This window comes from Phascolarctos cinereus, unplaced genomic scaffold, assembly GCF_003287225.1.
Source record: "Phascolarctos cinereus isolate Bilbo 61053 unplaced genomic scaffold, phaCin_HiC Scaffold_9;HRSCAF=440, whole genome shotgun sequence".
Taxonomy (NCBI): Eukaryota; Metazoa; Chordata; class Mammalia; order Diprotodontia; family Phascolarctidae; genus Phascolarctos; species Phascolarctos cinereus.
In genome coordinates this window covers 28238924-28252776 of record NW_027556402.1, presented here as the reverse complement: position 1 = coordinate 28252776, position 13853 = coordinate 28238924, and the positions used below count along the sequence as shown (strand labels likewise).

The following is a 13853-nucleotide window of genomic DNA, read 5'->3' as shown; positions in this document are numbered from 1 at the left end:
CACAAGCAAATGGAAGACTACATACTGATAGGCCTCACTGCCACTGATAAGTTGTACCAAACTAAAACTAGGTCCACCTTTGGCAATAAAAAAACCTAAACTTTCTGATCTTTGTCCAATCCCAAATTTACTTCTATTCTATGTATAATCAGGAGGTTAGTCTTAAAATTTTCCCATCTTCATGAAATTCTGCCAATAGAAAGGTTTTTGGGCTGCAAACTTTGATTTATACAAAGTGTTGGTGTCAGTTAACAAACAATCTAACTGACAATTAAGTAAGAATTTCTATGATTGATCTCCTGAAATATTTTTGTAGGAAAAAAAAACACCCTTGGCATCAGACCTTAAGCATGAATAAAGTCCTAGAGGTCATACTATCATCCTCAACAGTAAGCATCTAACTCCACTCAATTCAACAAACAATGATTACATGTACTATGTGCAATAAATTATATTAATATATTTCACTAAAAGTTTCCAATACACATGGCAAAAAAAGAAAATAAAACTAGAAGTTAAGGAGACATACAGAAAAAGAAATCTTCCTGGTCTCTCTCCATGGGAAGCGAAGCACCAGGGTTCTGATTCCATTGTGCACCTCAAACACAAGGACGCCTTTAGAACAGATGCCAAGGAGTATCCCTGTCTGAGACTTCTTTTCTGGGTGCACTCGATGAAAATGAACGCCATACTCTGTCAGTCTTTGGCAGACCTATAAAAGAAAGGCAATTAATTCTATACACATAAACAGGAAATAACCAGAAAAACAAAGATATAATCTGCACAATAGGTTCTAACCTAGAAAAGATACTGAGCTAATTAGATATAACCACAACCCACCTCTCCAACTCCCCATCTCATCCCCCATCCACTCAACTCTATCCCTCTCATGTTGGACTTAAGATCTGCCTATTCTTATCATTATGGCCACTAAGACTTCAGTTCCATAATTAATCAACTTCCTTCTATTTTACACTTCTTCCTCGTGTGATTTCCTTTTGTTGGCACTGACAAAAAGACCTCGTACTCCCAAATGACATTGCCTCCATAGTCACATTTTCCAGTACTCATTGCATCTCTTCTATCTCCTGACTCACAAGTCCCAGAAGAGGAGTCAGAATACCTCTTACTCCCCACTGCTACTTCAGGTCACCTCTGCCTTCATTACCCAACAAACAGCTTTGAGATTTACTCTATCCAAATTTATTACCAATCTAGACTTTGATAATTGTTATCTATCAGCTCCCAGATAATTCATTCTCAATTTTCATAGAATCCAGTGCCTGGATTAGTCTACTAATTACTCTACACCCAAGGTCCCTCAAACATTATTACTTTCCAGTTCTCCAATCTACTCTACTATAATGACTGACCTCTTCTTGAATGTCACCTCCATCCACAGGAACCATCACAATCTTGGTCCTACTATTATTCACAAGTGTTCTTTAATATTCTTGCCTCTAACACCACTAATTTCCTATTCCTTTTCAGCTCAAGACTCATACTTTAGAAAAAAATCTAGGACATTTGCCATGAGCTCACCTTTCTCCCTTTCTCTCATTATCACAGACCCTTGTCAAAATCTTCCATTCTCTCTTCCTTTAATCTAGTCTCTAATGGTGGCCCTTCCTCTCTGCATATGAACTCTTCATACCATCCCTTTTTAATTTCTCCAAAAGACTGCCCCTCCAATCATCTCTGTTTCTTATAATATTCAAATCTCCCTATCAACTGGTTCCTTACTTACTGCCTACAAATATGTCCAAGTCTCACTCATCCTTAAAAAAAACTTTCATTAGATCCTACCACTCCCTCAAACTTTCATACAATTTCTCCACCTGTTTTCAACCAAACTCCCAGAAAAAGCTATCTGTATTAACTGCCTCCATTTCATTTCCTCCTCTTACTTATCAGCCCTTTGCTACTGAGAATCTAACAATATTAATCTTTGCAAAGTTACCAATGACTTCTTATTTACAAATGACAATGGTTCCCCTTGGCTTTTTTAAAGCCAAAAATAAATAACGTTTTTTATTGTCTGCTCTGCTAGTACTATAGTGCTTTTGGGGGAAGGGACAGAAGAAAGATAAAAATTGTGGATCAGTAACCTTTTGGGAGAGGCTTAAAAATACCACCAGATTCTCCATTTCATGTGCACTTGATATCCAGCTTTTGATCAGTGTTAATGGTAATCATAGATAATGGAGGGCTAGCTAGGTGAACAAAAACTGGGGTGGGGTGTTAACTGAGCCAGATAGGGTGAGTCTGGAAAGACTTCAAGGAAGGTAGATGGATTGCATTTTGCAAATGAAGGCAGAATGGCTTAAAGCCCCTCGGTGCTCCCAAGAAGCCCACTAAAGATTACTAGACTGTTATACCTGAAATGTTAGGAAATCTTTCTTCTATTTAACTGAAATCTGCTTCTCTGTTAGCAGTCTTAATATGTATCACTACTGGCATAAATTATAACAAATAATGACCCTATATCTCTATTATCTAGATAGAGGTGAAATAAAACCTCTTTAACTATTTACAAAGGGTGGGGAAACTTGACTCTCCCTAAAGGCAGAAGAGAAGGAAGGAATACTTTTGTGCCCTAAGGAGCTAGTTAAAACAAAAACAGGGAATACTTTCTCTCTCTCTCTCTCTCTCTCTCTCTCTCTCTCTCTCTCTCTCTCTCTCTCTCTCTAGAGTGTGATAAAACTCTTACAATGAATAAATAGATCTTTTGGTTTTCCTAGTGACTTGCTAATGGTCACACAGCTAATAAATATGTCATGTACAAGTCTTCCTGACTCCAAGTGCAGAAAGCAATATACTCTGATACACTGTGTTATGTTCACATCTGAACTCAATGTAAAATCTTTCTATCGAAAGATGAACATGGGAACCCATGGAACTTACCATCCACACTAGCCCTGGGGCCTGGTATAGTTTGACTTACCTTTAAAAACTCCATTTCTGTTTCTTTTTCAGAAGCCCCTATGTAAGTACTGTGTAGCTTAGGTAACTCTTCTTTCACATAGGATAAATCCAATCTCTCTGTCACTCTAGCTGGCAAGTAATGTTCCAGTCTAAAGTAAGACATACCATGAACCTGAGAGAGAGACAGAGAGAGAGAGAGAGAGAGAGACAGACAGACAGACAGACAGACAGAGACAGAGAGAGAAATATGTTGTTGTAAACCATCAAAACACACCAGAAGCAGTTTCCTTGAACTTTAATCAATACTACGTCAATATCAAAAAGCCATGACCAGACTTCAATGAGAAATTATTTTTTGACTTTGTTTTGTAAACAGTATTTTCTTTTTTCCAACTATGCGTAAAGACAGTTATCAACATTCATTTTTTCCCACCTAATGGTATTTTACATGTAAAGATAGCTTTCAACGTTCAGATTTTGGGTTGCAAATTTTTCTCCCTCCCTTCCATCCCCCCTCCCCAAGACAGCAAGCAATCTGATATAGGTTATACGTGCGTAATCATGTTAAACATATTTCCAGATATTAGTCATGTTATAAAAGAAGAATCAGAACAAAAGGGAAAAAAAGACACAAGAAAGAAAAAAAAATCACAACAAAAAAAGTGAAAATAGTGTGCTTTGATCTGCATTCATACTAAAAAGCTCATGGATGTGGACAGCATTTTCCATCGTGAGTCTACTGGAGTTGTCTTGGATCCCTGTACTGCTGAGAAGAGCTAGTCTATCACATTTGATCATCGCACAATACTGATGTTACTGGGTACAACGTTCAATTAGAAATTCTCGAAAGCTATACAGTTACTGATTATCCAAGGCAGGTGTAACAGTAACACAGAAATGGTCTCTGCTTGTATATGAAAGAAGGAAATCCTACCTCTGGTTGGTAATCACCATACTCGGCTTGAAGGGCCAAAGAGGCTAGCAGTAAGGAAGTTTCATCATCACAGTGCATCCTCTCCTCCAAGATATCTTTACGCAGCTGGAGATAATATTGGTGACAGGTCAAAGTATGTCTGAGAAAAGACAGAAATTTTATGTTCAGCCATTTATTCTTGAATCCTTGGACGATTTTTATCATCCTACAATTTGGTGGAACACTTTACATAACAAAATGAAATTTTTCCCGTTGGTTAGTCTTTTTTTTTAAGGCATTTGGAGTTAAGTGACTTGTCCAGTGTCACACAGCCAGTAAGTGTCAAGTGTTTGACCTGAGGCCACATTTGAACTCAGGTCTTCCTGACTTCAGGGCCGGTGCTCTATCCACTGTGCCACCTAGCCGCCCCGCCCATTGGTTATTATGAAGGTAATATTGAGAATTTGATCGAAACTAAGCTATTCAAGAAAAATAAATGTTAGAAGGTTATAGAGTTGATATGGAAATATGTTTTACATGATTACACATACATAACCTCTATCAAATTGCTTACCATTTTAGGAAGAAGGAGGGCAGAGGGAGAAAATTTGGAGATCAAATCAAAAAAAATGATGTTAGAAAGTTATGGAGTTGAAAGGATAAGCAAGCTAAAAAAAGAACAGAAATCTTCTGTGCACTCACTGTATTAGACTGACATCATCCAGGAAAAATTTAATTCGTAGGAACAAAGTAAAATCTACAGTTGTTTTGTTCTTTTTCTTTGGCTCTTCTTTCCACCCCTCTGGGGCCACTTTAGTTAGTTTCAGATCAGGATCAACAAAGAAATACTCATTATCTAAAAAGCATGAAGAAAAATATCCAGATTAAATACTGATACTTGATAATATCTTAGGAGGGCGCAGAACCTTTTAAAAATTTTTTCTTCTTTTTATTTTTAACAAGGAAGTTAATATGAAGCCTCATTGCCAGCTGAAACTAGATCAGCAATTTACTTCTTATTCATGTCATCACTGATAATTCGGTATCCCATGGGAACAAGTAGTATAATTAAACTCATTCAAAATAAAACTGATTTCCTCCCCCCTCAATCCTCCAACCTATGATCCTTAAAAGTTGACTAGTTCTGTTTATGGAACTCCAATCTTCCCAGTCCCCAGTGTTTACTGCATCAGGGATATATTGGTTCTCCACTCTCCTTTGCTCCCCATATTTAATCAACTGCCATGTCCTGTAGAGTCTACCTTGCCAAAGGTCATCCCTCCACAGTCTATCACAATCCCAGTGTCAACACCCTAACTCAAGCCTTCATCATCTCTCAACTAGACTAGTGTAACAGCCTCCTATTTGGTCTTCCAAAATCCAATTTTTCCCTTCTCCAATCCATCCCTCCACCAAATTGCGAAACAAATTAACCTAAGGCACAGGTCTGCCCTTAGTGGTACTTATTTCCTCTTAGAACAAGTGCAAACACAGAGCCTGGCACTGAAAACTCTGCACAATCTGGATAGCTCTCCAGACAATTCACGTTAAGTCTTTGTTCATCCCGTAATCTAGCCAAATTAGCCTCCTGAGCATTCCATCTAGTCTCGAAGTCTTTCTACATTTCCACAGGCATGCCCCCTGAACCTTAATTAAACTCACTATGCTCAAGGTCTCAAGTTCTTTAGATTTCATCAAGCTTCAACTCAGTTCTACTGACTCTTTACATCCCTCCTGATGCCCCCCCATGTCAGCCCAATTGTTAAAACTTTCTCCTTCCCCAAATAAACTTGGATTTACTTGGCTATGAATAAGCTGTTTCTTTCCTAGTTGGCTCCAGACTCTTGGAGGGAAGGAACAAATTCATTTTCACTTCTGTACCTCCTATATTTCCAGCCCAGTGCCCAGCACACAGCTGGTGCTTAATAAATGTTTGATGAATTATTCAGCAAACTCTTATTGATCCAGAACGCTCGAGAGTTTTGGCCAATTCTAATACTATTCTGTTTAAATATACAGACTGCTAATATTTAAAGAATTAGAAATCAATGAATATACTAAAATTATATTTAATACAACTTGATATTTCTTCATCTCATTATCACACAGCAGTTTGGTTTTTAAAATTATAACAGATTTATTCTGAACCTAATAAAGAGCAAATGAGATGGGCAATCTGATCTATGAAAGAGAGTGGCCCCTGACAGTTCTAGACCTGAGCACACACAGCTCACTTCTCCTTCCAAAAAAAATCAATATTATTACTGAAGCTGTCCTGCTTATATCTATCTCCAACTGACCTTCCTTTATCCCTTCAAGGAATTTTGGAAAGAACAGCTTATGAGTCCTAAAATACTAGGTACACACCAGATCTTTGATTTCATTTGTATGGAGGACTCCCAATGTGGGAATTCCCTTCCCCAATACATATCAGCAATTTCTTTGTGACTGAGAGTTTAAGTGAGAGGCCCTTGATCACATAACTAGTGTTAGAAACAGGATGTGAACTCAGGTGTTCCTGGCTAGTCTACCTTCTATCACTGAAGTCAACTTAAAGCATATACAAATGTTCTCTAGCCTTGGGACAGCTGAATTTATTACCGAGATTGGGTAAACTCAACGATGTGGTCCTACCAGTTTTGAGGAAACACAGGCACAAATCTTAATTTGTGCTCTCTTACCTGTGGGCAAGAACTCACTTTTGGGTCTTGGAATTTAATATCAGCCAATCAATAAGCATTGAAGTGCCTACTATGTGCCAGGTTTTGCACTAAAGCAAGAGGATGGAAAGAAAGGCAAAAGTTAGTCCCTGTCCTCAAGGGAACTCAGAATCTAACGGGGGAAGAGCTAGAAATACAACAGATTGTAGAAGGGAAGATTTTAGCTGGGTCTTGAAGGAAGCCAGGGAAGTCAGGAGGTGGAGATGAGGAAGCAGAGTATTCTAGGAATGTGAGGCAGTCAGAGAAAATGCCAAGGGCCAAGAGCTGGAATGTCTTGTTTGAGGAAAAGCAAGGCTAATGCCACTGGCCAAAACTGTCAAGGCATCCCAATGTAGACAATGTAAAAATGTAGTTATTTTCTTCACTGTCCACAGAACACATGCAAAACTTCTTTGTACCTTTAAGGCTAGCTAAGGCAAACAAGTGATGTTCCACCAAGCCAATATGGGCCACAACCATGTCAAATACATCTTTACAGAGGGTTTTGATACCCACAGGTCAGCTCCAATCGCTGCCAAATGCCAATGCCAAAGAATAAGTGGAAGAGTGGAAGCAGTAAGAAGGCTAGAAAAGTCCGTGGGAAGGAGTCAATGTATAAAGGACTCTGAATGTCAAACAGAGGATTTGTATTTGATCCTGGAAGTGAGAAGGAGCCACTGCAGTTTACTGGGCAGCTAGATGGTGAAATGGCTAAAGTGCCAGGCATGGAGTCAGGATGACTCATTTTTCTGAATTCAAATCTGGCTTCAGATACTACTAGCTGGGTGAGTCACTTAATGAGCCATGTCTGCCTTAGTTTCCTTATCTGTAAAATGAGATGGAGAAGGAAATGGCAAACCACTCGTAGTATCTTTGCCAAGAAAACTCCAAATGGGGTCACGAAGAGTTGGATGTGACTGAAAAACAACAGGAGTTTATTGAGTAGGGGCATGATATGGTCAGACATGCACTTTATAAAAATAACTTTGGCAGCTGAATGAAAGATGGACTGGAGTGGGGGAAGAGTTGTGCCAGACAGACCAACCAGCAGGCTACTGCAATTGTCCAGGCATGAAGTGATGAGGGCCTGTGACAGCTGACAGTTGAGGACAGAAGGGAGCATATTAGAGAGATATAGAAAATGTGCAATCAACAGATTGAATATGAGGGTAAGGGTGAGACTGAGGACTGTGGATAACAGTAGACTGTGAGCCTGGGCAACTGGGAGGTGGTCATTCCCTGAACAGTAGTAATGAGGTCTGGAAGGGAGGGAAGTTTGGAGAAAAAACAGTAAGTTCAGTTTCTGACATGTTGAGTTTAAGACATGACCATCTATTTTAAGATGTCTGATAGGCAGCTGGAGATAGGATTAGCAGATAGGTTATGGATCCTGAGAATCATCAGCATAGAGATGATAATTAAATCCATGGGAGCTGATGAGATCACCAATTAAAGTAGTAGAGAGAGAGAGACAGACAGAAAGACCCAGGAAAGAACACTGTGGGATAGCCAGGATTAGTGGGCATGACCCTGATAAAGATCTATCAAAAGAGGCTTAAAAAGAGCAGTCAGACAGGCAGGAGAGCCAAGAGAGGACAGTGCCTCAAAAACCTAGAAAGAAGAGAGTATCAAGAAGAAAAGTGTGATTGACAGTGACAAAGGCCAAGAAGGATGGGGATTGAGAAAAGGCCATGGGATTCCATAAGAGATCATTTGTAACTTTGGATATGGCAGTCAGGATTGAACAGGACCAATCTTTTTTTACAGCCCAATGTTTTCCTTGGAAGATGACTATGAAAACTCATTTTAAGTAAAGTTGTCCTTATTATTTAACTAATCTCTACTGGAGCAAGGGTCAGTCATGGCAGCAGTTACAGGCACCCAAAATTGTCAAGGAATCTCAATGTGGACAACGTGAAAATGTAATTATTTTCTTCACTGTCCACAGAACACATGCAAAACTTCTTTGTACCTCTAAGGCTAGCTAAGGCAAACAAGTGATGTTCCACCAAGCCAATATGGGCCACAACCATGTCAAATACATCTTTACAGAGGGTTTTGATATCGCAGGTCAGCTCCAATCGCTGTCCACTCAGAAGCATGATGTTTATTTTTCTCCGGGTATCTTCATTCTTCCCTTTCTTGGTCTGCAATTGGAAGAATATAGTACTGTTAAAGGAAAACAATTCAGCCATATTTTTGAAGTTATTTTCTTGGAATAATGCAAATTGTGTTTTTTATTACTTACAAGGATAGATCTTGGCAGATCCAAAGATATAAATGGTTCAACTGTCATCTTTACAAATTCAGGTCCAAAGAAGTTCTGTAAATCATACAGATCAAGTCATGTCAACGAGTATGTATTCAGTAGTGAGCAACATAGAAAGAAATGAGGCTCTTGCAAAAGGCACAGAAATAATATCCATAATTTATCTTCAAGCATATTGGTAGTCACGTGGAGTTCATTTTCTTCCAAGATGTACACCGTTACATTTCTGATAACGGTTCCTGGCACTAGTAAACAAATTTACTTAAAAAACCCTTTTAATATCAAATTCAAATTGGATAAAGATTTATAATGGTCTATAGATGATACAGATCATCCTCAAGCCTTTCCTTACATTCTACATGCCAATTTTTAAGTTGCAAACTAAACAAAAAAATTAAGGTATAAATCATAACTAATTTCTGAATTTTGCTCACAAAACAACCCCATGAAAGTTTTGGCAAACTTCTGCCATTTGGCAAAAATGAAAACTCTTAAAGACACATAAAAGAAATGTTGTCAGCCTTTTAATATGTTGAGTGTTAAAGAATCTAATTCCTTTGGAATACATTCACAAATGAAGTTTCATTCTTTTTTTTTATTTTAAATTTTATTTTCAATTCCAAATTTTCTCCCTCCCTCTATCCCATCTCAGTTTCATTCATTTTTTTTTAAGGCAACTGGGGTTAAGTGACTTGCCCAGAGTCACACAGCTAGTAACTGTCAAGTGTTTGGTCTGAGGCCGGATTTGAACTCAGGTCCTCCTGACTTCAGGGCTGGTGCTCTATCCACTGCGCCAAGTGTCATTGTTTATAAGAGGAAAAATTTCTGTATAATCTACTACTTTATTAAGGGATACACTAAAAATAAATTTTATGAACTTTCACAGTTAAGAGATGAAAACTTCACTTAAGTGAATCTCAACAAGCTAGGTTATAAAAGAGGGGGAAATAATATCTACAAATGCTACAACAATGTAAATATGCCCCATGAAAACCCCATGAAACAGAACACTATGCAATTATAATTGCAACAAAGCCTAGTCGCAAATAACAGATGAGAAAATACATTTTTCTCCCTTTTTTGAAAAATAAAATGGGGGTGGGGGATCTTGGTGCTGACAACTGCATGGACAGTGAGACTTGGTTGCATATGTTGGCTAGTTTTCCTGAGTTAAAAGTTTTATTTTCTCCTCTTTATTCTTTGTTACAAGAGACAGTGCTTTGGGGAGGAGTTCTTTCTATATATTTTGAAATGAAGGTGATGTAGAAATAAAAAGTTTCAATTTTTAAAAAGAAAAATTAAACTGACATGTTTTTAAAGTCTGTGAAATACTTTACAGACATAATCTTATTTTCTCCACACAATAATCCTATGAGGTGGATGCTGTGTAAATGTACATGTGTTTGGTCCATTTCAATAGTTCTAATATAAATAGGTATACCATAGTCACAGACTCCTAAAGTTGTAAAGGATGTTAGAGATTATCTCGTTTATCCCCTTCAATTTACAGATGAAGAGACTGATGCCCTAGCGGTCGAAGTGGCTTGTCCAGGGCCAGGCTGGTGAGTGGTAGACCTGAGATGGGAACCTATCTCTTCACTTGAAGTTTGACATTACAACATTCTGCAATTAACAACTGAAGTTGTTGTGGGGTAATTACCCGAAAACAATAAATGAAGATATAAGAGAAGTAACAATTGATTTCTATAGTCATCAGGATTTAAACTGATATCTACCTGCAAAGAAAGCACAAAGAATTCCCTAGTGACTATTTCCCTCAGAAAAGGATCACATAAAAGCTTCCTGTGTTAGACACTAGTATGTTCAGACAAAGACACAAACGTTTGATGAAACAGTACACTGTATAAAACTGTGTAGAAGTGGTCTAAGATGAACTCTTTCCTCAAGTCATGGTGGTGGTTGATATTGCCAAGATTTTTGGAGATATAGTTTGATTCTGCCTGTGTCTAAATGTGTCCAAATTAAATGTATTGTCCCATGTGGCAACGAGACTACACTTGAGGCTAAGAGAATGGAAAGGAATGAGACAAGGAGTATGTTTTTGGATTCTGATGCCAACTACTGATAGCAGAAGGAGAGAGATAATTCCAGAATCCAACCTCTGTGATGAAAAAGACTATAATTACATATAACTATAACTATAAGCCTTAAATTAGGCACAATCTGAAAAAATATATATACATAGAGGAGTAGAAGAATTAGGAAAGTGGTAAACATTTCAGAGGCTGCAGAACGATAAGCACACTGTTGTAAAATTCAACCATTTTTAAAAGCAATTTGGAATTACATTTTAAAAACTGCTAAAGTGTCCATACACTTTGAACCAGAAGTCCCACTGATATGCAAATGACCCAAAGACATCAAACATAGAAAAAGAGATCTCATATATATGAAAATATTGAAATCAGCTTTTTTTGGTAGCAACAAAGAATTAGAAATAAAATAGAAGTTTATCAACTACAGAAGAGTTGAAAAAATCATAGACTAATACTATGCAATAAGAAATGACTATGATGAACAAAGAAACATTGGGAAGACTTAAATGATCTTAATTTACAGAGTAAATCATGAAAAATCAGGAAAATAATACATATAATGACTATAGCAATAATAATAGAAATAACAGCAAAAATTCCATGAACCTGAACACCATGTAGTTATAATGAACACAGTTTATCCTGAAGAGGAGTCAAGAAAGTAGACTTCTTTGTCTTACTTTTTGCACATGTGCAATAATGACAGTATAAGCATACTGTCAAACTCATGTGTTTAGTTTTGCTGAACTGATTTTTCATCCTTCTCTTTATTCTTTGTTGTAAGGAATGGCTCAAGGCAGGAGGGCCAGAAAAACGGTACTCATAGAGGGATGTACTTGAAAATAAGAGTAACAGTAAAGTAAAAGATATTAGTCAAAAAAAGAAAGAAGAAAGCAAAGAAAGGAAGAAAAAAAAGAAAGGAGGAAAGATAGTTTTTAGGTTCTTTGGATGCAGGATTGGGATTTCCTGATCCATTTCTTGAATTATTTTATTAATGAGTATGTGTACTGTCGCTGCATAGCAGTAAAACCTAAAAAACAAAGCAAACAAAAAAAACACAAAACCACACACACACACACACACACACACACACACACAGAGGAAGAAACTAACGATCTATTACTTTCCTTTGTAAAATAAAGTTTTGATGCATTTGTAACATCCCTTACGAGCTTCCTCTCTCCCTGAAAGCAAGCTCTTATATCAAAGCATACAAAGATAGAAAAAACTAACATATCCCAGTCTGATACTATATGAAGTATTCCATGCCCCCAGTCTTCCATCTCTGTAAAGAAGCAAGGAGGCAAATTGTATTTTCTTTGGGGTCAAAATTGATTATTACACCTTCACATTCGCTTTCCATTATCCTTTCCATTTTGATTGCTACAGTTACGAGAAAGTAAAATCTCTTTAAACATATCACAACTTGTTTAGCCATTCCCCAACTGATGGACATTTACTTTGATACTAGTTTGTTTCTTCCACAAAAAGCGAAGCTTTAAATATTTTGGCGAATATAAGGTCTTCCTTTTTGTCACTGACCTTTTTGGGGTAGACCAGTTCAAAACAATGTGGTAGCCACTCTGGCACTCCTCCTCCTCCCACCTGAACTTGAATTCCCATGGAGTTAAATAGATGAGCTTTTATCTTATCCTGCCCAGAACCAGGCCACCAAACCACTTCCCAGAGAGTTCTGAACCATGCCACAGCATGTTAATACCTCGCTGATTTATTTGCTTGTATTTATATCCCCAGAATGCCTGGTATATCATAAGCAACTAATAAATGCTTTTTCAAAGATTCATGCATTCATTTATTCTTATCCCTAATGGTGGGATCTCTTGGCCACAGGGTATGGACACTTTAGCTACCTTCTTTGTATAATTCTAAATTGCCTTACAGAATAGTTTGGTGAATTTATAATGTGATATTCCCGATATTTCTGAGGCTGAGGGTGGAAAAAGGTCACTGTATAACTCAGTCAAAAGGAGAGTGGATACAGGTAGAAACCTGAATGGAGACTAGTAAAAGAGATGTGGGTGTGCTGATGGACAAAAGAGTGGGGTTGGGAATTGCAGTTAATGCTCAAAATGTCTTGTGACTGTTAGGCACTCAAGTTTGGTGAAATGATCTAAACTTGTGAATGAGGGGAACTGACTAGGACACTTGTTTAGTGCAAGCAAAAATATCTTCCTTAACATTATGTATCCTCAGAATTTTGATACTTACATTTCTACATGAAATAATGTTCTGCTTTATGTTATTTTCAAAGATGTTCTACAAAAACCATTGTTCTCTAGCTAGCAAGTTCAGCTTTTTCAGAAACATTTAAAATATGTTATGATCATAAAATAATCTGTTCTTAATTTTTATTAACCTTTGGTAATGGAGCAACGAAGACTACAAACACAGAAGCACATTTAACTTTGATGTCAGGAGGTAATTCTCCATATCTAGATTTATTAAAAAAAAAAGTAATGGGTGACCACATCTAATGGTTTACTTCTAGGGGTCTTCAAGACAAGGCTGGAAACACCCATTTATTGAGAATATTATACTGTGTGACCCTTGGCAAGTCACTTAACCCCCCCCAAAACCAAAAAAAGCCAGGAAAAAAAATGTGAATATTATAGAGGAGATCAAATTCAGGCATATTAGACCAGATAGCCTCGGAAATCCCTTACAATTCTGTGATTAAAGGTTTGTTTCTTTGTTTTTTTTCTTTTTAAAGTATTATTCTTTTGTGAGATGATCAAACCAAATCTTACTAGAGAATAATAAACATTTTTATCCTAATAAGGGTAAAATATTTAACTATATTATCTGGATTTGTTTTTTTGGACTTATATATTCAACATTCTTTACTATGTGAGGGGAGGGAATATCTATTTTCAACAATGAACATCTACTTCGATACTTTTAAGATGGCTGTGGTTCAAAACTTTGAGAGTTGCTATGTTTGCCCCTACAGCCAACTTGGGAATGTGTTT

At 37.3% G+C, this 13853-nt stretch overlaps 1 protein-coding gene across 1 annotated transcript in view; it reads right to left on the bottom strand.

Moving 5' to 3' along the window:
- Nucleotides 1–13853, bottom strand: part of PTPN13 (protein tyrosine phosphatase non-receptor type 13) — a 210869-nt gene that overhangs the window by 84247 nt on the left and 112769 nt on the right. The window contains 6 exon segments of the mRNA XM_078148659.1: nt 530–712; nt 2945–3097; nt 3860–3998; nt 4541–4694; nt 8510–8684; nt 8786–8860. Coding sequence (XP_078004785.1) covers nt 530–712; nt 2945–3097; nt 3860–3998; nt 4541–4694; nt 8510–8684; nt 8786–8860 — 879 coding nt within the window.